General features: G+C 34.9%; 1 protein-coding gene across 1 annotated transcript in view; it reads right to left on the bottom strand.

The window, feature by feature from the left end:
* Window positions 1-23,802, bottom strand: part of LOC123548651 (ankyrin and armadillo repeat-containing protein-like) — a 39,321-nt gene extending 15,519 nt beyond the window's left edge. Inside the window, exons 1-3 of the mRNA XM_045336113.2 lie at window positions 23,670-23,802; window positions 19,963-21,664; window positions 368-612 (exon numbers count right to left, since the gene is read on the bottom strand). Of these exons, the coding sequence (XP_045192048.2) occupies window positions 368-612; window positions 19,963-21,550 (1,833 nt within the window). The 5' untranslated portion in view covers window positions 21,551-21,664; window positions 23,670-23,802. The remainder of the gene's footprint in view (window positions 1-367; window positions 613-19,962; window positions 21,665-23,669) is intronic.

Here is a 23,802-nt window from a genome sequence, read left to right as displayed (position 1 = left end):
TTTGTTGCAGCTACTAGCTACCTCAATGAAGTACCAACTTACTGATTAAACAATTTTCAGCACTGTAACTTTTAGTTTTGTCAATCAGCATAATGAAGGTTTTATTACACAAAAGTGGACAAAATGTCAAACTTTTATAGTTGCACTCTGTGCCTGTCAGCACATTTACAAGAGCCTAGTTTCCACTGAAACAGATACCCTTGAGCCAGCCAGATATTTCCATCTGCACCTTCAAGAAGTGAAAGATTCTTATAATGTGTACTAATATCTATGTACAAAATCGCTAAACAAAAAAATTATGGGATCTAAAATACAGAGAAAACCAATGGTATGGTGTGTAGAATTAAAGCATCTTTCTGTTCTATACCTGAAATGCAGCATTACATCTGTAGAACTCGTCAGAGGATTGCAGGAACGGAATGAAACAATTGAACCTCACACCTCCTTGCTCTGCAATCTCCTTCTGCTGATTTATATTGTTGTATGCAAAAGCTGCCAGTGCAGACCCAGCGAGAAGTCGCACAACGTCATGCTGGGCATACATCATCTTCAGAATCCGCACATAGCTGAAGTCAATCGTTCCGTTAATCTCTTCTAATATCTCTTGGTTTCCTGAAACGATTCGAATGATTTCAAGAATTTATACATACTTTAAGGTTGATGATTCCTTGAGGTAATTGTATGTCACAGGTGGCAATTATTTAAATGGATCAGCAATACCTTAACTACTGTGAAAGCTTTTAATTTCATGGGCATGAAATGGCTTTCAAACAAGAGCTGTTCCGTAAGACAGCCAAGCTCGACATAATTCAAATATTTGTCACAGAAGCAAGGAAATTATTACCGAAATGTAAATATCAAAGCAGTTTTAGTCGACAAGGAAAATTGACAAAATGCCAATTCAGAGGTTTGGGACTTGAATGCTATCACTAGTTTATAATCCCGAAGTAAATGTTAAGTTTTCAATTCCATATCTGCATTAGTTTTATGGGATAATACCTTGCATAGTAATAACTAAACCAAAAAATTTTTCTAAGTCAAAAAGGGGCATTAATTTGCCTCAAAATACATGTCAGATTATGGACTTGATCTGTCAACTAGTTATTATAACCCCGAGAGCACATGTGAAGTTTCAATTCAATACTGCATTAGTATTTGGAGATAGTAACTTGCATGTAAAACTTTAACCAGAATTTCTAAGTCCAAAAGGTGGCATAAATTTGCCCAAAATACATGATCAGAGTTATGACTTGACCAGTGAGGTAGGTAATGATCTAGAAAAAGAAAAAATAAAAGTTTAAATCCTTAGCTTTTGTAATAGCATAGAGTATTACTTGACAGCAAAACTTTTAACCAGAATTTTCAATTACCAAAGGGCATAATTTGCCAAAATACATGTCGAGAGTTATTGGACTTGAACTTATGATGTAGGTAATTGATCTAGAAAAAGAAAAAAAAATTTCAAATCAATGCCTTTGGTAATAGCTGTATGTACTGCACGCAAAACTTAACCAAATTTTCTAGTCCAAAAGGGCATAATTTGCAAAATGGAAGGTCAGAGTTTGGGACTGCTGAATGAAACAGTTTTATAACCCGAAGACACATTGAATTTCAATTCAATATCTCATTATTTTTGGAGCTAGTAACTTGCATGTAAACTAACGCAGAATTTCTCTAAGTCCAAAAGGGGCATAATATGCTCAAATACATGTGAGTTATGGAACTTTGACCCAGTGAGTTGGTAATTGACCTAGAAAAAGAATGAAATAGTTTCAAAGCATTATGCTTTAAATGTAGCTGTATGATACCTTGCATGCAAAACTTAACCAAGGTGTGACGCCGACGCCGACCGACTGCGACGCCGACGCCAGGGTGAGTAGAATAGCTAGACTATTCTTCGAATAGTCGAGCTAAAAAATAACGCTTTTTCACAGAGATTTGAATTCATGAATTTTGACTTTTGAATATAGAATGAATAGGAATTTTACTGCTTCATTAGGATTAAATTTGTGGATTGACTCAATCACGAAAACTAATTCCGCAGGAAAATTCATGATTTCACTGTAGTACATTGCCACCTGTGCACAGCAGAAGAAACATAATATTCAGCTCATTTTTTAAGTCAGATCATTTATCTATAGTTTTCATTAACATGATGTCTTGGATGATGTGTAAAAGGTGTTTTTTGAAAATTTCTGTTAATTCTATCTTTCTGCTATGAATTTCGTGTTACTTTGGATCTGAACTGAGTATTATACATTGCAAAAGCTTACTTTTTTCGCCCCATATTTAGTCTTGTATCAAAAAATCGTGTTTGATTTAAGACATAATCCACATTTTACAGTTGTACTTAAGCCTGACAGCTTAAAGGTGTGTAAATCAACATTTTTTGGGGGAAAAAACAAATTAGCCAAACCAGTGTTTGCTTACACTGATACAAAAGTGATCAGATGTGATTATAAAACACACAAAATGCTATAACTGGCTGTCTCTGCTATCTTTCTGCAAACTGAGGACTGGATTTTCTAAAACTAACTTTGTGGGAGATCTAGTTGTTTATACTCTACTTAAGAAGGGTTAATCTCATCTCTGACAGGTAAGTTGTCAAACATTATAAAACACAAGATCCCACTAGATTAGTATGCAATGTTATGCATATTCAGTTCTAAATCTTTTTTAATCGAAGGAACTTGTAGGATGTAAGAGTGTTTATAATTTAAACACTTGTTTGCTTCAGAAGAGTTGTCTATATACTAAAGACATGATAACATTTTCTATAACATACTTTGACAATCTTCTTTATTACACAATATAACTAGAGCTGCTTTTGAGAAAAGCGCATGTCTCCCACAACTGCCTAATCATCTAAATAGTAAGTCAGTTTATATATATCGTTTACTCACTACAAGTATACTTTTCAAGAGTAAATAGGCTGATTTTGGGTAATTCAAGAACTGTACTTTCGATTTGGCTAGTTATCAAATTTGGCTGAGGACTTATGGTCAAACACATTTTGTTCAAGTTTGGTGAAGATCGGATGAGAAACGTTCGACTTAGAGTGCGGACAAGAGTAAAAAGGCTGATTTTCCGGTAATTCAAGGGCCATAACTCCAAAGTGCCTTGGCCAATTTGGCTGGGCTGATTTGAATCATTATCGAACTTGCCCTACTAGAGCGCATGTACATTCATCAAGCCAAAAGGACTACTATACTACTCAGAGCGCATGCACATTCCTGGAGTCAAATACTAATTAGTAATTCAGGGGTCCTTTTGACTCCAGGAATGCGCCTAAAATTTGAGCATTTTTTGGTAATTCAAGGGCCATAATTCTGAAGTGCTGGGGCCAATTTGGATAGTTATCGAACTAAATGGCCGAGGACTTATGGTCAGACAAATTTTGTTCAAGTTTGGTGAAGATCAGATGAGAAATGTTCAACTTAGAGTGCTGACAAGCTTTGTGACAGACACATACACACACACAGACAGACACACAGACAGATGTAAATCAATATGTCTCCCACACCACTGTGTGGTGGGAGACATAATAATCTGTCACCGGTAGTACATGCAGATGGGTAGAGGGTAACTGTTTTGGCAGTAAATGAGGCTCTGCCAAGTTACAACAGTTATATGAGAGGATATATTCCCATCTGCATCCTGCATCTACAAGCAGTGTTAGATCATTTTCTTGCATATTGTATTTTACAAGTTATAGAATAAATAAAGAAAAATAAATTGCTTTCTTCGTAGCACTCTTTCTTATTGTAATGCAGGAAATTAACAGCCGTAAACAGAAGATGTCAGGACAACAAAGTATCACTGATACTTTATAATATAAGTGTAACATTATATTTTCTTTGTAAAATAACTTTTTTAAAATTACAAACAAACACAACAACCAAGATATTTGATTTTTTTATGAAATCTTATTTATTAAATAAATTAAAATAATTTATATATTCTCGAAAATGAAACCAGCCCAAACATTATCAGATCTAGTCAGTCAAAGATTTAAATCATTGACAAATTTCATACAAGCTGAAACTGTTTTGCTATGCAGGTCACTATATTAAACTGAAATCTAAAATTAGATGATTTTGGTTTAGTTTTGTTGGGTTTTATGTCACACTGACACAATTATAGGTCATTATAATGGCGACATTCCAGCCCCTCTGTAAGCTAGTTGGATGGCTCCCTCACATAAAGTCAATTCAACGCCCCGAGTGAGGCTCGAACCCACATTGGTGAGGGGCAGGTGATTTGAAGTCAGCGATCTTACCACTCAGCCACGGAGTGAATATCTCTCTAAAATAAAATGCTTAAGCAGTATTATTCAAGAAGTTTAACCCTTATCATGCTGGACATGATTGATTCTGTCTTTGTGACCAGTGTAGATTTTGATCAGCCTGCATATCTGTGCAGTCTGATCAAGATTTGCACTGTTCGCCTAATGTTTTCATATTTTTCAAAAAAAATCTCAAAATTTTTGACAATTCCCTCTTAAAGCCTATTTATAGTCCAAATTTATCTCAACTGGCTATTACAATATGCAAAAGTCAGAAGAACAAAAGCTGCTATAATTTCATAAGACATTAATCCATTAAACTAGGATCAAAACGTAACATATTTTTTAAATACATAGTTTGAGCAGTAGAAATTCCTTACACCACTTATACCTCTATTGTTGTTATACAATCAAATATTGCCTGTTAAGTGAGACTGATAATTATAAGTATTTAATGACTGTCAACCCTCAGACTATGCCTTTGGTTATTATCCCTTCTCGGCACAAGGTTGATAGATTCACAGGAACCTAAAAGGTAGCAAAATACTTTAACATCAAATACAACAACTTACTGCTTATCAAGTTAAAAGATTTATCAAATTATTTGTAGTGGTTGCTACATTATTTTAATGTATATATACGACACTGCAAAATAGTACTCTAGCAACATTAAATCTGCTCAGGGCAAAATATGTTTCTGGCTCTGCACATGAGACAATACAATGCGTTATCATTAAACTAAGGCTGACAAGATCAGGCAATATGTTTATGCTGACAAGGACAAACTGTGCTGAGGCTGATAAGGTGATACTGTGCTGAGGCTAACAAGGACAGGCTAATTTGATGCTGACAAGGACAGGCTAATTTGATGCTGACATGGACAGACAGTGTTGCAGCTGACCAGGGCAGACTGTGTTGAAGCTGACAAGGACAGACTGTGTGCTGAGGCTGACAAGAACATATTGTCTTGAGACTGCCAAAGACAGACTTATTGAGGCTGACAAGGACAGGCTGTGCTGAGGCTGACAAGGAAAGACTGTGTTGAAGCTGACAAGGACAGACTGCATGTGCTGAGGCTGTGAGGAGGACAAAGTTGTTACTGGCTGCAGAGAATGGAAAGTGAGGGATGCTACATTAAATGGTTCAATAAAGTAATATAATGTTACAATACAGTTATTATCTACTATTTTTTCCTTGGATTGATTTCAGGCATAATACCAAATTGAATAAACAATTCCTTAATAATCACTTCTAAATTTATGATTTTGATATAAGTAAAACCTAAAGTTTGAAATCCATGTAATCTGGACCAGGGTTATAATACCCAACAACATAAGAATGAAAATCACGTATCCCTGCTGGTATCTGAATTCTGTGTTCAGGGGTTGGGTAGAGCTTGAGCAAATAAAGTAATCTTTCCTGCCTTTACAAAACAACTCAATAAATGTTCCTACTTTTTCCACCATACCATATAATCAGGTATTTTTGTGAGGCTAAAATTTCACTATATGTAGCCCAAATTCATTCTCTAATACTTAGATCACTTGAACACCTCCCTTTGCTCTAACTTTATGTCCGACCAAGGCAAAATCCCTAAATAAATGTGACATACTGTTCTGGAACTCTCAAACCATAACTCCTTTACTGAGGAATATAATTTATTGTGGCTGAAGTTAAAGACCTTTTTTTGCTCAAACAACAAAGACCACAGGTTTCCATGGTTGTATGACCATGAACTACCATAGTAGTCCATGGTTGTCCATGGTCATCAGACAATTATTTTTGTGTGGGCTGCAAAATCTCAGACAATTATGAATATCAAAAAGTTCTTGGTCATTAAATATTCCAAAAATGCTCATAATTTTGTGCATGATGTTTCAAGCGTTTATCTTCATGAATAAAATATTCATGAACAGTAAATGAGACATTAATAAAAATAATGTAGGGATAACGCATGTTTTTTCGTGTTATAACATCTGCAGAATCCCAAGGGATTGGTTGGTACCCGAGCCCGTTAGAGAAATGTTGAACCTGAAGATGTTATAACACGAAAAGAACATGCGCTAACGCTATTCTAGCATAAAATGCATAAAAACACGTAAATTAATGAAAGGTCCATAAAAAGCGCGGTAAAGTCTACGCTGTTTTTTCACGTTGACATCATAGCCTTTTGAATTATCCGTTTTGGGGCCACAATAAGTTTACCCTTTGCCACGGAATGCGCATATATAAAAAGGTGTTATAACAGCATGTGAGCGCGAGAATCTCTCTGTTAACACACGTTTTCTCTCCTGTTAAAACACCCCAGAAAAGTGACAATAACAGCAGTTTCATGCTAGAATGAACAAAAAATGCATGAACCCTTCATAAAGTACATGTTCAAGAATTTTGGCCACGAATGTTCATGAACTCTTCATGAACCGGAGCTGTGAACAATTTCATGAATAAATCCTGGATATTACCATTATCATGAAGTTGCCTGTTTCAGACTTCTTGAACTTTTCATGAACAGGAGCTGTGCACGATAAAATGAATAATTCATGCATATACCACTCCATGAACTTTAATACTTTATGAACTGTGTTTCATCAGCTTTTTATGAATAAGTCTCATTTTCTGTTCACATTTTTCTCTTGAAGTCTTCATGAAGTACCTGCATGAATAGTTCATGAATACTTCATGAAGAATGACGAAACATTTCACAGGGGTAAGATTAACTTATGAATTTTCATGAAACAGCTAGGCCCCAGGAGTTCAACATCAGTTTTTCTACATAGAGATAAATATCACATTTACCCTTGTAAAGACCTTGATTATTACTAAGTGACCTCTGGTCTGAGGAACAAGGTAACTAGTGGAAGAATATTTTTCTTTATAAATGACAGCAGTGTTAAAGATTACAAGGCACTATATCAGAACATGGTTAAAATTTCCCCTGTCTGTTGGGTATGAAATATGTCATGTTATAAGCGCAACTGTTGTACATTATTTGTTAATTTCCATGAGTTAAGGCATTTTTGTATTTAGCCCTAAATGTTCTGTTTATGCAATACCAAGTTAAACAAAAGAAAAGGTAATCAAAGTCAGCTGATTAAAGGGACTCTCCTGAAGATTTATTTAAAAAAGGTAGAAAAATTTGACAGCACTTATTAGTAATTTTTTTTTTCATACCATACTGGTATGTTAAGTAAAAATTATTCAGTGAATTTAGGCATTATTCATTTATGAAAAGAAAATCTGGTCTGTAAGACATGTAGAAATTAGCTCTCTACTGTGTGGGTCACGCAGTGAAGATTTTATATAAAATCAAAATAATTTAGCCGTTCATGATGTTTTATAGAATAATTTATCAAATATCAGCTTAAAAATAAATATTGCATAGTTTATGATTTTTTTTAGTATTCAGTAGATATATTTATTTGTCTTAATTTGAAATTTGGTATTGTGATTTACACATGAAACCATGTCCCTTTAATGTACAACGAAGGTATACAATTACAGTGGGAGACGCAGACCATTAAGATATGTAAGTACACTTGTTTTGAGCCATATGCATTTAAAATAAGTAAAAGTTTGAAAACTGTAAACAAAAAAATCAGTGACCTACAATGACTCGAAGCCATGTCTATTCATTTATACAAAAGATTTCGTCAATAATTATTTCTAAAATGAAGTCATTTGTTTGAAAGTCAATACCTCCTCAATTAGCATTATCTACTGGTGTAGTATACTGTCTTTCACAATGTAACTGATGATCTATTACGGTTGAACTTGCATGTTTTTTGTATGTCAGTATGGCACTAATGCGTCAGGTGTTACACAACATAAGCAAACTTCATATATATTCAGTAATGTAATCTTAGGGACATTGTTAAACCAATCCAGAAATAACAGCAATCAAATATATAAAGAATTAACACTGTTCTACCAGTACATGACTTCAGAGCTGTTGGCTATATTCATAGACAATACTCCAACACCACTCATTGAGTACACTCAAATAAATTGCCTAACGGTCACGTCTTTACTCAGGAAAGATTCCATTTGTATTCATAAGGGTGAGTGACAGTCGAGTCAACTCCCAAGAGTGAGTGACTGTTGAGGAAGGTCCTGCAGACCCTTGAGTGTTTCTCAAGGTTTCATAATGTAAGTTTAGATGATAAAATTTACAATATTTAATTAATTTGAAGGTAAGATAGTGTCATGTTAAAACAGAAGTTCATAATATTATTTGTGCAAGGTATTTTGGAAAAATACATTATGTTCTTTTTTAAAGGCGCTCGCTACAGTTTTTCCAGACGGGTCGATATTTACCCCAACACCGTGCCAATTTGGTTGTGTTTCTAATCGATGTAGCTCACTGCAGAGTTGGAGCGGTCTTCTGCGCATGTCCGGAAGTGATTATCTTATGTCGCGTACCGCAAAAATTCGCAAATTATTGTATGTTCGCATGCATTTAATGTATAATATACTGACTAAAGGTTAGGGTAAGTATCACCATGGTTACAAAATATATACATTTAAAGTACTTTTAGTTCAAATTGCTTCAATCTGACATATACTGGAGTCTGTAATTTATACCGGCGCTCCAACTCTGCATTGAGTCACAGCTGTTTCTAATCCCGTACCATACCCATACCGTACATCCGTATTCGTAAACTATAGGTTTTGTTCGGAGAAAGGCGGAAAATTTCATCGTTCTATGACATCAAAATGCTTCAGAAACACCTTAAAATCCGCTTATCAAGAAATCTGTCGTTTGGATAATTTGATATATCTCTAAGTCATTTGCTCAAACACTGAAAGAGTATTTCGTACCAACCTGCGTTGTATAAATGCCCGCCACACCCCACCTCGGTGTAATTTGATTTAAGCGAAATCTAATATGGTGACCTATCAATTTTCTTTTTGTTTTAGATTAGGTAGACATAACCGAACGTATGTGTAGAGTTTGATTAAATTCTATTATGTGAAACTCGATAAAATAGCAGAAGTACCAACTTAAAATTGACAAAAATATGCAAAAATAGCCCTTGGGTCTGCTGAACAAGTATTCCTTTCTTTACAAAATCATTTTCTTTTGATTTCTCTGAGCAAGTTTCAAATAGATATATTGTTTTCCATTATAAAAATGCATAGATATCAAATTTATGCTGATTATTGTACTTTACTGAAATATATTTTAGAATTATAGAAATTTTGAAAAATGTTAAAAATAGCACCATATCTAGGGGCAAATTATTGAAACAAAGCTGGTGACCTAGTATTTTTATTTCATTTTTCAATACATCATAACATGATCTTTTAATAAAGAACATTTCATCAAAATCTATTATTGAGAAAAAAAATACGAAACTGTAGCGAGTGTCCTTAATTATACATATTGTTGAGGACGACAAAAACGCAAAAAAATACCCAACAAATTAAAAGACTGTTCAATTAATAAAACTGGTTAAAAACAGATATAGGAAATCAAATATACATCTAAATCTAGCCTTACCGGGCTCATCAGTCACTCTCAGAAACACACGACGTAGTAACAAATATTTACATTTCACAAGCCTAGATATCGGTTAATTCATACCATTAAAAATATAAACAATCCGTCAAATTAAATGTCAGGAAGAACCTATTATTATTAAATCTCATTGTTTAAATGACAATGGAAACATTTATTTTACAAAAAGATATGAGTCGCGCCATGTGAAAACCAACATAGTGCATTTGCAGTCTGTTCAGGATCCTTGCTGTTCGCTTTCAAAGCCTATTGCAATTAGAGAAACTATTAGTGAACAGTATGGGTCATGACCAGAGTGCGCCAATGTGAAGGTTGATCTGGATCCATGTTGGTCGCAAACGCACTATGTTGGTTTTCTCATGGTGCAGCTCAGTTAAGTTTTTAGTAATTGCACTTTAAAAAAAGTATGCGGGCTGGCAGTCGGGAAACACCAACAATTACTGGCAGAGTTAAAAATTCAGTTGTTTGAATAATTTTCAATTTCAGCAAAAATTGAACTTGATGTTTCTAAGTATTAATTAAATTCTACTAATGCAGATTAGTAGATTGGCTGATGGACGGACAAACAGACGAAAGGACGTATTATAAAACAAAAAGACGAATGAACGAACGGATAAACATACAGACGAGCAATAAGATGACAACTTCCAACTACAAAAATAATGATCAGCACTTTTGCATATCTTTGATGTTATTGTCATATAAACCCCTATAATCCTCTAAATCCACTGTGTACAATGAAACCATTACTCGAGCTGTCCTTCCGAAAGTTAAGATTGAGTGGAATTTATGAATATGACTTTCGAACTCCACTCACACTCCCACAAGGTCTACTCGAAGTCCACTTGAGTGATACTTACCCAAGTTTGAGTCAAGTGTGAGTTTGAGTAACGACTATGAATATAGCCCTGTGTCTGTTAATTGCTGGTTACATGACTGCAGTCAGTTATCCAAGATGTTCCGAGCTAAGATTACTCTCCACAGACGTACAGCAGCTACCAATTTTGTTTATGAACTAAGTACTGGATGACAAAATGAACTCTGGGCCGTTGTTCATCAAAGTTTTAAGTTTGAAATGTAGACTTTAAATTAAATGCCATACTCTCTTTTTTGCAATGTCATTGCACTTTACACAGATATTAATGACATATTGTTTGAATGTGCAAAGACGGTAAATTGAGTGATTGCCATTCTTAAGACTATGATTCAGAGTTTAAGAGCTGTCAGTTGACAGCATGCTCGACTATTCTCAGTGCTTGATAGTATAATATAAGCTATGAGTAAAATTTTAACATTACAATAAGCATATTCTAAGTCGAAAAGGGGCCATAATTCAGTCAAAATGCTTGAAAGAGTTGCCTCCTCCTTTTTACAGACTGGGATCACGATGGTAAACAAGTATGCAAAATATGGAAGCAATATCTCAATGGACTTTGAAAGTATTTGGGGTGGTACGCAAACTTTAACATTACAATAAACATATTCTAAGTCGAAAAGGGGCCATAATTCAGTCAAAATGTTTGATAGAGTTGCCTCCTCCTTTTTACAGACTGGGGTCATGATGGTAAACAAGTATGCAAAATATGAAAGCAATATCTCAATGGACTTTGAAAATATTTAGGGTGGTACGCAAACTGTTTGACACTCCCGCTCACGCCGACGCCAGTAGGATAGCTCCCCTATTCCTCGAATAGTCGAGCTAAAAATTGATAAAATTTTATAGGCTCAGATTTGAACTTGTACCTGGAGAATGTCTTGCTCTCCCTGCTCAGCTATACATGTATCTCCTTAATAATATAGGCTATCAAAAAATTGAAGTTGAAAAACTTAAATTTCATGACCATTAAATTTTCATGAGATTGCATTATTACCAATGTAAAAATATTATGTCTTTTGTAAGTACTTAACAATATTAAGTATCTTTAAATACTGGTAAGGAAATTTGTCTTGTTCAAGTATATAAATACTTTATGTGCTTTAAAACACCCTCTAAGAACATTTGTCTTCTTCCAAGTTCATCTGAGTTCAAGTGGCGCAAACTTCAACGCTTGATTATTTATACACTATGTTCTAACTCAATCAAATTGATTATCCAGAAGCTAAATAACTTCACTTGACAGGTAAATCTATAATAAACACTTTTGTCATTATTTTTATCTCTCATGCAGTAACCATTAATCAACCAATTATTTCACACTAACTAAATAAGAAATCAATTAAGTGATAAATTTTCTGGAGCAATCAAACTGGTCTTGTCAATTCAGACAAGGTTGGTAACTCTGTATCAGTCAATATTCCGGAAAAGTTATTGTCTAAAATGTTTACTAGATCGATAGTTAGTACAGGTGATATTTTCTTGTCAGGAGAAAAAATGTTGGGAACAAAAATAATTTAATAAAAAGTCCAAACGAGTACAGAGTATGTATACTGTGTCTGATAAAAAGAACTCGGCTTATTTCTACTAGATAGCTAGGGAACTTAATGTATAGTAAATATGCATTTGATATATTTGGGGTCAAATGCACATGATTGGGGGCAAATGCTACTGATTTATCTGGCATCAAATGTAATTGATAAAACTGTTCCACTGGGAAGGTCATTTTTTTCAAACTGGGAAACGTACAGCAAGTCTGTCAAACAACATTTTCAGCAACCAAGGGACACAACTCTTCATATACCTGCACTGCACTATAAACAGCAATTGCTCATTTGGTGCAAAAAATGGTTTACATTTTAAAACAGCTAGTAAAGAAAATATGTCTCAGTTATGGATTAATTGGTTACTCCAGTAAAAGCTACTGTAACAACACTAATTAAGCTCCCTACAGTGCACTACCTGCAAACTGCCTTTTTTAACATGGTGGAATATAGCAGTCTTGAAGTTTATTTTTAGACACTGCAGGAGATTTATTTAGTTGTACATGCAGAAGGCCATTATACTTGCAAAAAACAACAACACTTGTCTGAGAACCATGAGGTATTATGTTTAAAGCTTGTATACATCTAATTTCACCTCACTCTTATATGGTCCTTTTTGTTTGTAACAATCAGATGCCTCAATTTAATTAAGTGTTTTTCAATGACAGAATGTATGTAATAAATATAATAGTAATATAAAAAATCGGCTAATTAAATTGTCAATGATGCCAAAAACTGTATAAGATATTCATTTATCCATTGACATGCAATCAATGCCCTAATTAGGTTATTATTGCCGTATTTTTCTATATACCGGTATGTAAATTAACAAAATACCATAACTAAACTGAAACAATGTTAGAAGCAAATAATACTATTTACAAATGAGATTGGATACAGTAAATAAAGTTATTTGGGTATATTACAATAGTTTCTGCATATGAGCCGTGCCATGAGAAAACCAACATAGTGGGTATGCGACCAGCATGGATCCAGACCAGCCTGCGCATCCGCGCAGTCTGGTCAGGATCCATGCTGTTCGCTAATAGTTTCTCCAATTCCAATAGGCTTTAAAAGTGAACAGCATGGATCCTGACCAGACTGCGCGTATGCGCAGGCTGGTCTGGATCCATGCTGGTCGCATACCCACTATGTTGGTTTTCCCATGGCACGGCTCATATCTAAAATACCTTATCCAATTTTCTCTCAACAAAGTTTTCAGTTATGCAAAAGTCATAATTCCCAACTGATTTCATACCAATATTAACTTTTTTTCAGCTAGAAACTGACATTACTAGCACTCAAAAAACATCAGAAATCATGAATAATTATAGGAATTCAGCAGTATTCTTTTGAGAAAACCTGTCTAACATGTTTATAGTCACACAGCAGAAATTAGCTGTAAAATAGAAGAAATTTTGTCGAGTTTACACAAATATATTTTAACTTGATTTTGATGAAAGCTCCAAGCTTATTTGAACCATCTCAAGTCCGCTTCTTGGAAAAACCAGTACTGGTGTCATCTGAGAATCTGTGGTCATGACCCCAGTGAGGCAGGACCCCTGGGTTGAGCGGCTGACACCTAATGACCAACACTCCCCTTGAAGCAGAAGAAATTTAACCTTAATTTAAATAAAACTCATAAAACATTATCATAGAACATCACCTTGAATATTATATTATGAAAAAATCTTAAAATTTGAATGTTCATCTGTTGGCCTGTCTCTTCAAGCCTTTTACAGGGTGTCAGTGTTCAAGTGGTTACTCAACTCTGCAGATTGAAGCCCTGCTTGTGTCCTTTTGCATGAAGCCATCCAAGTGGTTTGCGAAAGGTCAGCGTATTTATTAGGTGCTTGGCAGTACAATAAGTACTGACAAGAGGGGCTCTTGGTGGTCTTCCCCCACAGCAAAAAACTTGAAAGTTGTCATATGTAACTTGCATATGCTGTGTCATATTGCAACTTTGAAACTAAACAATAATAAACAAACAAAACTTTTAAGCCTGTCATACTGTAATCATCAGAAATATACATTTATCATTGTGTCAGAACAAATTCAGTCCAGCATAATTAACAAGCATTCAAATTTGAACTTGTGCCCGAAATCAATTATAATTAACTCAAATAATGAAAAACACCATGAACTTTCTATTACAATTGTTTACTTAATATTAATCCCAGTCTAAGTTGCCTTTTAAAGGGAAGCTTTAACTAAGATTAAAACTTCAATTGATCTTTCACTGGTATGGGGGAATTTGGAAATTGATTGACCCAACTTGTGATTTCAGCTGAAATGTCAATATTGGCATTATTGAAACAGGGAAAGATATAGATGGGTAAAAAAAAATCAATTCCAAAGTTTTACAATTTTATGAAAGGATACTGAAAAAGCATACAATATCCGAAATGATATCTTTTAAGTAATAATATACCGCTACAATGGCCAAATAAAATTCAAATAAAGTTGATTATATATACTTAATGTTATTAAAAACACAAGTTTCGTATCAAACAAATGTATTATACGTCCAAGATAGATGTTACAATTTTCACCAGGAACTACGGCTCACTTTACTGTGCCATAATAGACCAGATCTTCTTTTAATCCCTCACCCGGCTAAATTTCTGTAATGAACCTGTCCATCTTTCAATTCAGACAGTACCATTAACCGTTAAAAGGGTTGCTTACCTAAAAAAGATACTGAATGAATAGCGAACAGTGCAGATCTTGATCAGACTGCACAGATGTGCAGGCTGATCATGATCTACACTGGCCGCAAAGCCATGATCATTCGTGTCCAGCATGATAAGGGTTAAAGGGAAATACTCTGCCTCTAGTGAACATAACAAGAGCTGTCCGTAAGACAGCCAATGCTAGACTATTCGAAATATTGTCCCAGAAGCAGGAAAATACTACCCAAAATGTTAAAATATATGTATAGAGTTTTGAACAATCCAGTATCTTCATTTGTTTGGAGATAGTAACTTGCATGCAAAACTTAAACCAGAAGTTTTAAGTTCAAAAGGGGACATAATTTAACCAAAAAAGATGTCAGAGTTATGGGACTTGCATGATGCAATCAACTAATTTTATAACCCCAAACTGCAAAGGCACATGTGAAGTTTCAATTTAATATCTGCGTTTGTTCTGCAGATATACTGTAACTTGCACATTTTTCTAAGTCCAAAAGGGGGCATAATTTGCCCAAAATACATGTCAGAGTTATGGGACTTGATGCAATCAACTCGTTTTATAACCCCAAAGGCACATGTAAAGTTTCAGTTTATTATCTGCATTTGTTCTGCAGATAGTAACTTGCACGCAAAACTTTAACCAGAATTTTCTAAGTCCAAAAGGGGGCAATTGTTTTGCAAAAAATACATGTCAGAGTTATGGAACTTGACCCAGTGAGGTTGGTAATTGATCTAGAAAAAATTAAAGATAAGTTTCAAATCTATATGCCTTTAAGTAAAAGCTGTATGTACTTGCATGCAAAACTTTAACCAGGATTTTCTTAGTACAACAGGGGGCATAATATGGCCAAAATGCAGGTCAGAGTTATGGGACTTGATGGTATCAACTAGTTTAATAACCTTGAAGACACATGTGAAGTTTCAATTTAAAATATCTGCATTAGTTTTCGAGATAGTAACTTGCATGTAAAACTTTAACTAGGATTTTCTAGGTCCAAAAGGGGGCATTTGCTCAAAATACATGTCAGAGTTATGGGACTTGACCCAGTGAGGTTGGTATAATTGACCTAGAAAAAGAAAATAAGTTTCAAAGCTATATGCCTTTAAATGATAGCCATATGTACAATGCATGCAAAACTTCAACCAAGGTGTGACACCAACGCCAGGGTGAGTAGAATAGTCAAGCTAAAAATTAAATGGTTAAAGCAGATAGATACCTATATTAAAGACCTAAAATAAATATAACTTAAGTTGCAATTTTATGCATATACTGTTACAATAATAAAGTTCAACTAAATTGCTGCTATTTTACACAACCCATTTATTTTTCATGACCAATGCTCTATTTTTTACATAAAAATTATTAAGTTTTGAAAGCATTCAGTCAAGCCATTTTTGAGAAACCTGCATTATATGAAGACGTCTATATTAAAAGGGACGTAATTTTGTGGAAATGTAAGCTTGAGTAAAGCAGCTTGACCTCTGAAGCATTTTGTGCAGCAATTTTGTGATGTAGACCTCAAAGAAAGGGTGACAATAAAAGCTCTACAAGCTAAAAATATGTCTTTATTGGACAGGTGTTCACTGACAGCATAAATTTAAATATAAACATATCTGGTTTCCTAAATATAGTATAATATTTATCAAACTCAGGTTCAGATTTAACTTGAATCAATCAAATTCTATTCATTTTCCAAAATGCTTTATTGAAATTAAACAAGACATAAAATTTCAATAACTGATCTTTCACTTGAAAAATTTTCTCTACAAAATCGTGCATATCATTGATCTACATATCATTTATTTTTTACAAGATTATGAAAATATAATTACGTGCATTAAAATGTTAAGAAAAATTTTCTACACTTCATAGAACAAACTTAATCACAGATTATTGTAACATTCTTATCTTGTGGCATTGCATGAGAAATACTAGAAATTTCGGTTATTATTATACACCCAATCAAATATTTTGAAATAAATTTTTTAAAAATGTCTTCATTCATATAAAACACCAGATTGTATACATGTCTATGCCACTCAAAGATATGTAATTTCATGCAATCTTGTAAAGAAACTGACATATTAATCTTCTCCTGAAGGTTGTCATTTTCTTCATGTTTTTAAAAGCTGACACTGATAAGATTAGGCAGTTCTTTCATTAGTCAAAAATATATATTTAGATATCTCTGTTTTCTTTAACAATATCTAACAAAAGAGATGAGCTTGTGAAAGACAAAAATTGTAAAAATGCACTCTCATAAATGACACACTGCTGCTGCTGCTGCTGTTGTTTAGAAAACTTGTCTGGTGTTTTTAAGAAGACTTGCATAATTATGGCAAATAAAGTAACTTTAGCCTACTAAATTTCTAAAATAAACTGATCCATCATTCACTTTGGGCAATACCATTTGAGCCGTGCCATGAGAAAACCAACATAGTGGGTTTGCGACCAGCATGGAGCCTGACCAGCCTGCGCGTCCGCGCAGTCTGGTCAGGCTCCATGCTGTTCGCTTTTAAAGCCTATTGGAATTGAAGAAACTGTTAGCGAACAGCATGGATCCTGACCAGACTGCGCGGATGCGCAGGCTGGTCTGGATCCATGCTGGTCGCAAACCCACTATGTTGGTTTTCCCATGGCACGGCTCATTTATCATTCATAAGGGTGTTCATGGGTACTGCATGGGCAGCAACCTTGCAGCAGCTCTGCGAAGGTCCCACGAGTGTTCAATCTCTGTACGATTTCTTTTGCGCCCCATGTCCCCGGAAAATCATGTCTTGACTGCATGATCAGCGCGCAGCCTGCTAACATTGCCCCGGGGATTTTGAAATGCTACCTGCAACATGTCTACACTGGCTATAGGCTTACGATTTTTTAAAATTTGTATAACTTTTCACTAAACAAAATCGTAGAGGCTGCAGAGCCCATGAATCTGTACGAAAATTGCACTGCCACCTCATGCTTCCACAAGAAAAGGAGGATCGATACGGGCAGTCAATGGACTGAGACTGCATGTGAACTAAATGATGTTATTTGCAATTTTAATCAGGCTACATAACATCTTAGATACATTTATATAAAAGTTACAAGTGCAGAATAATGATCTGTATGTAGTAAAAAGATTTATATAATTATCTTTGCATCCTGAAGTATGCATGTGTTCTTTTGCAGTATAATATACAACAGTGCTTCCTGGAGTTAAAGCTGGACAATATTTCCGCTGCAGAAGTTGTGCGTATTCCTTGATTTAAACAACACTTTAATAACTTAAAACGATAGCTAGTAGATATGTTAATATAATTTTGTTGATATGATAACTATATCATGTATATACAATATTATTTAAATAGTATATATAAATTCATTGCTTTTAAGAAGATAATGACATGCTTAAACTTAAATTAACTGGAACTTAGAGATAATGTTAAATACACTTTGTATGATCTACAAACATAAATCATACAGTTTGAAGATCTGGGTAAATATATTTATACAAAATAAATATTGTGTTACAGTTTATTGGTATTTTAGACACATAAATTGTCTAACTATTCCCACAAACTGTCTTGTTTGCACTGACTCCATTTTAATATGGCAGTGCAAGGCATCATCTAAAATACGCCATTTTAATATGGCAGTGAAAGGCATCATCTAAAATACGGCATCATCTAAAATACGCCATTTTTATATGGCAGTGCAAGGCAGCATTTAAAATACGCCATTTTTATATGGCAGTGCAAGGCATCATCTAAAATACGCCATTTTAATATGGCAGTGCAAGGCATCATCTAAAATACGCCATTTTACAGTCAAACTTTGTTCGCTCAAACTTGGATAAAAACACTACCTTTTGCTCAAACTCATTGTCAGGTCCCAGCAAATCCCTGCACCAGCAAATCCCTGTATAATGTTTCATAGTTTGATGGCTCAAATCACTGATAATTAAAAAAAAGTTGCCGGTCCTGTCAGGTTTGAGCAAAGGTTTGACTGTATGTAGGCTACCATGTTTACCACTGTGGTCTGTATTTTTTATGCTGATGGGGTGAAAAATAACAGAGACTGTAACCTACTTGTTGCAATGTTTTTTTGGCGACAGCTTATCAAGATTTACTTTTTGATCTTGAAATATAAGTGTTTTGCATAGCTGCTTTTAAGCAGATACACAACTGCAATGACATAATTTAGTAAAACATAATGAATAATCTGAAGTAAGGTATGTATCTTGGGTTACAGTAGTTATCAAGGAGCCTATAATCATTTTAATCATGTATATTTATTCAATGGAGACTGTTTCATATGCAATCACCACATATTTCATATCGTAGTTGTACATAATATACTTTGTTCTAAGTCTAGTACTGGTATACATGTTTAAATAATCTTTCAAGTGACTTCCCTTGCCTTGAAAAATACTAATGTAAACATGTCAACTGTAATTTTAAAGCATGTTGATTTAGTTTTAGTTTCATTAAAATGTGATCCAACCTTTAAATTTGTATAAAATGTTTGCTAACAATTTGCTCGTTTGGTACACTGTATATTTTACCTAGATCTAGTAAAATTTTACATAAAAATTGATAAAAGATAGAACAAGAATTTCATTAACTATTTTCGCTTTACAAATATGTCCAAATGCAGCACTTAATATATCCCGTGCAAAAATACTCTGAAACTCCTTTGCAATATGCAGACATATCTGGAAAAAGGCTTTGGATATGTCTCCATAATTAGCAACCCAAAAACATGCCAATGAATAATTTATAAAATACAAACCTTTCTTAATAGGCTACTCTGGTATCCTATAAAAAATATAAATGTGTGACTTTGTACTTGCAGCGAGTATTTAGGTATTACTGACAATTTCTGTGATAGTGTACATATATGATTAACTTCTGTCTGCACATTTTCTTTCGCAGCCAATCACATTACGATTACCAGTACCTTGAAATTCATCTACCGCTTACTTTTGCAGATTATTATGGTGTGCCACATGTACTATACACAAAATATTTAAAGACAGCAAATTGTAACTACATAGTTTACCTACCTAATGATACACAACCTAGAGTGACAGCTGATTCCACTTGTATCATCTCATCCTTTGAATGAACCATGAGGGCGATAAGAAATTTGATTCCGCGGGACTGTGAGATTGTTGTCTGGTTTCTTTTATGTGGTACGTATCCTACACCTACACACAAGTGACGTAAAGTCCGAATTATACTAAGCACTATGTATTCTTTGTCTGATCTCAACAAACGCACCAGTGGATGTATTCCGTTTGCATTAGCTATTTCAGTCTGATAATTAAGTGGCCCCTGTGCTAATACACCTAATCCCTCTGAACCGATAAAATGTAAGTTTTCTGACAAACTATTAACAAATTCTATGAGTAAAGAAACTTCCATTTTTTCTGCCATTTTTCTCTGCTCGTCTAAACTGTCCCCAGCTAATGCCCACAAAGCCATGGCAGTTTTTTCTTGCAGGGCCTCTGCTCGCGTTCTTTTCAGGAGCTGCATGAGGTGATCTTGAGCTCTCTCTGACAAAATTACCCTCTGAGTTTTAGGATTATCTTCCGCTAGTCTATGAATAGCTTCCACAGAACTTAACTGCAGTTCTCGGTTTCTAGTTCTACATAAAATAACCACATACACTGCAGCTCCAAGATCTACCAATGAATTCTGATTGTTTTGATTTTGGTGTGCTATTTTACCCACTGTTTTGTTTAAGGAAAATAGCAGATTTTTATCTTTTTGATCTTTGTATAAGGCAATGAGTGACTGCAGTGACCCAGGTAGTTGGCCAATAGCTGACTGATGCTGTGGGGAGGCTTCTGCAATGTTTCCTAACGCATCAACAACTTCCACCATTACTTCATTGTCATAAGCAGATTGCATGACTTTCAGCAGACTTGGAATAGCATTATTCTGTACCATATTGTCTGCATATTCCTTCACTTTGGCTAACTCCTTCAGTATCTGAGCAGACAGCTGTACGGTCAGGCTGCTCTGAGACTTAAGTAGCCTCACAAATGCTGGTATACCTCCAGTACTGAAGATCTGCTCTTTTACCTCCTGTTTCTCCATAATGTTGAGAAGAACTTGGAATGCTGGAACCTTTGAGTCATCATTTAAGGTGCTTTTTGCAACTTTCACTATTGTTGGCACTGCTCCACTTTTGAAGAGCTGCTCCCAATGGGAATTTATCTCCCCTTCTGAAGACTTGAGGGTCAAAGTTCGCAGACATATCCCAGCAGCTTCTGCTTCTTCTTCCGACTCTGAGGCCAGAAAGCGCAACAAATTCTTCCACACTGGCAACTGCTCATAATTTTTCTCAATGAAAAATTCCAGCAATTCGATATATTGTTTTGTAGCACAAATTTCAACTGCCCCATGGTTATGATTATTAATAGTTCCAATTTTGGCACCAAGATTTATCAAACATGTGATTGATTCTAAGTTTCCACTGGCAACTGCTATCAAAAATGGTGTTGAACCGAGATCATCACTGGTTTTTAGCTCAAGCTGATCTGGATCTGCGTGTACAAATCTCTCAAGGGACTTTGGAAAGCCCCTGTTTGCAGCATGATGTATATGGGCCCAACCATTCTCATCAAAATCTCCCATAGGTTCCATTATTTACAACTTTTCAGTCTGTTCTTTTGGCACAATTAAATTGTAGCTGTCACATATTATATGCTTCTATACCATCAGGGGTATTCTTTCTCTTTTGATTCCATTTTGAAATTCCTGAAAGAAAACAAAATTTGAACTTTAAACATTAAATTGGAGAAATACTTTTTGAGAATTAACCCCAAATAGATACAGGGTTTTTTTCCCCTATAATTCTACTACAGTCCCAAAGCAAAACAGCATGTTTTTCCCAAGTCCTGAACTTAAAATTATTAACTTTTATAGTTTTTGCTATGTTACAATAGTTTTGATACTTTGTATATTGATTTTGGTTATGTAAACAACAGATACAGTGTATAATGTAGTAGTTGTAGGTATATATAAGGCCACTTCCAAGAGCCTTGCTGTTTGGTCAACACTTTAACGACATGGTTAGAGTGTCCGCCTAGAGATCACAAGGTAAGAGGTTCGATCCTTGGTAGAGACAGGTATTTTACTACAATGGCGACGAGGCTGTTTGAAAGACTCATGCATTTGGATGAGGCTAGAAAGTGATAGAAGGTTTTGTTCAGTTGATGCCTCTGGCTAAAAACTGACAGGTCAGGTTCAGTTGAGCCTCAGACTAGTAGAAACTGATAGGTGGTTCAGTTGATGCTGGATCCTTCAATGTCAGAGAGGAGAGGAGTGCAGTAATTGTAGATACATAAGGCCACTTCCAACAGCCTTGCTCTTGGGTTAACCCTTTAGCGACGTGGTTAGAGTGTCTGCCTACAGATCACGAGGTACAGGGCGGTCAAGGGTTCGATCCTCATTAAAGACTGAGGTATTTTACTGGATAATAAACTGTTGAACAATTATTAAAATGCCCTTCCACATCTACAAATATAACATATAGACATACACTATCTTTGCATACATTTAATTAGCTCAAAGAGCTATAAAAATAAATAGATCGGCTACTTGAACAGCATATAGAGCAAATCTCGCCAACATGGGAACTGAATGAGATCTCGTTTTACAGGTGTATGAAACAGACAGCAGATTCTTATGATAAAAATTTGTGTCATGACAAACTTTCTATCAGATGATAATGGTGTTTTTTTAAATGTTATTAGTATTTTCTACATGAGGAAGGAATGAAATTTATGATTGGAAGTCTAAGAAATCGACAGTTGTCGTTTGAAAATTGGACCCGATTCGGGTTATTATCCGTATCGCCAGTGTAATACTGTAATAAGCGTCTGTTGATTTGATCACGAGTCAAAATGCTTCAATAAGATAACGCGTTGACATGAGCTTATGCGAAATTACCTCCTGTTGCCATTCTGTGTATTTTATACTTCTTTGATTAGCTTTAATTATGAAAATATTGGACAGCATTTTCCTCCAGTGCTGGTAGCTTTCTTGATAATAATAATGAGAAAAAAGGCCCGGACACTGAAACAAGGCCCCAAGCAGCCATTCTCAACTTAGTTATTTAGGATTAAGAAAAAAGTCCTTTCAAAATTTGTTAATCTAACAACAGCTGTTGAGATATATTTCACAGCAGTCATTAATCTTTAATCTAATTAGGAAGATAACGAGATAATTTTTTGATGGCCGACGTCTTCCATATGGTAAAGGTTTGTCAATAAATGTCAGATCTATATATGGGGTTAAACTATTATGCTTAACAAATTATAATTTTAGGCTACTGAGTGGGGAGACTGTGGTAATTTCTCTTCTCGCTGGGTTTTGAACCTTGAACCTTTGATTAGTAGTCAAGACCTCTACCCTGGCCTGCACTGCTGTGTTTCCCTAAATGCCTAAACTGCTGGTTACAATATATTAATTCTAAGTTGGCAATTTTTTTAAACTAAAGAATTACTTTTCCTTTTTGTCGTGAACATGCACTTGCACCAATTTACTTAATTCCGTAAAAAGTAATATACACTCAGCAAATATTATGTGATTTACACCTATTTTCATATGGTACTAAAAGCCACCTTTGTCAAAAAATTAAATGCATGTCTACTGCTAGATCAACACTCATTTCAGTGCGATTCTATCCGGCATCAGAAAATTCGTGGCATGACAGAGATTAAATCAATACACATCAAAATAAATAAATAAAAGACTTTACCTGCTGTTTATTACACTTCCACACGCGATAGATGATTACAATGTTTGTATACAGGTGCTAGGTATGGCCGCTAAAACTGTCACAGGAAAAGTGGTTTACAGATGAGACGAGCGATCTGATTGGTTGCTATGTA

Source organism: Mercenaria mercenaria, chromosome 6, assembly GCF_021730395.1.
Source record: "Mercenaria mercenaria strain notata chromosome 6, MADL_Memer_1, whole genome shotgun sequence".
In the NCBI taxonomy this organism is placed as follows: domain Eukaryota; kingdom Metazoa; phylum Mollusca; class Bivalvia; order Venerida; family Veneridae; genus Mercenaria; species Mercenaria mercenaria.
This window is presented reverse-complemented; position numbering and strand designations above follow the sequence as displayed.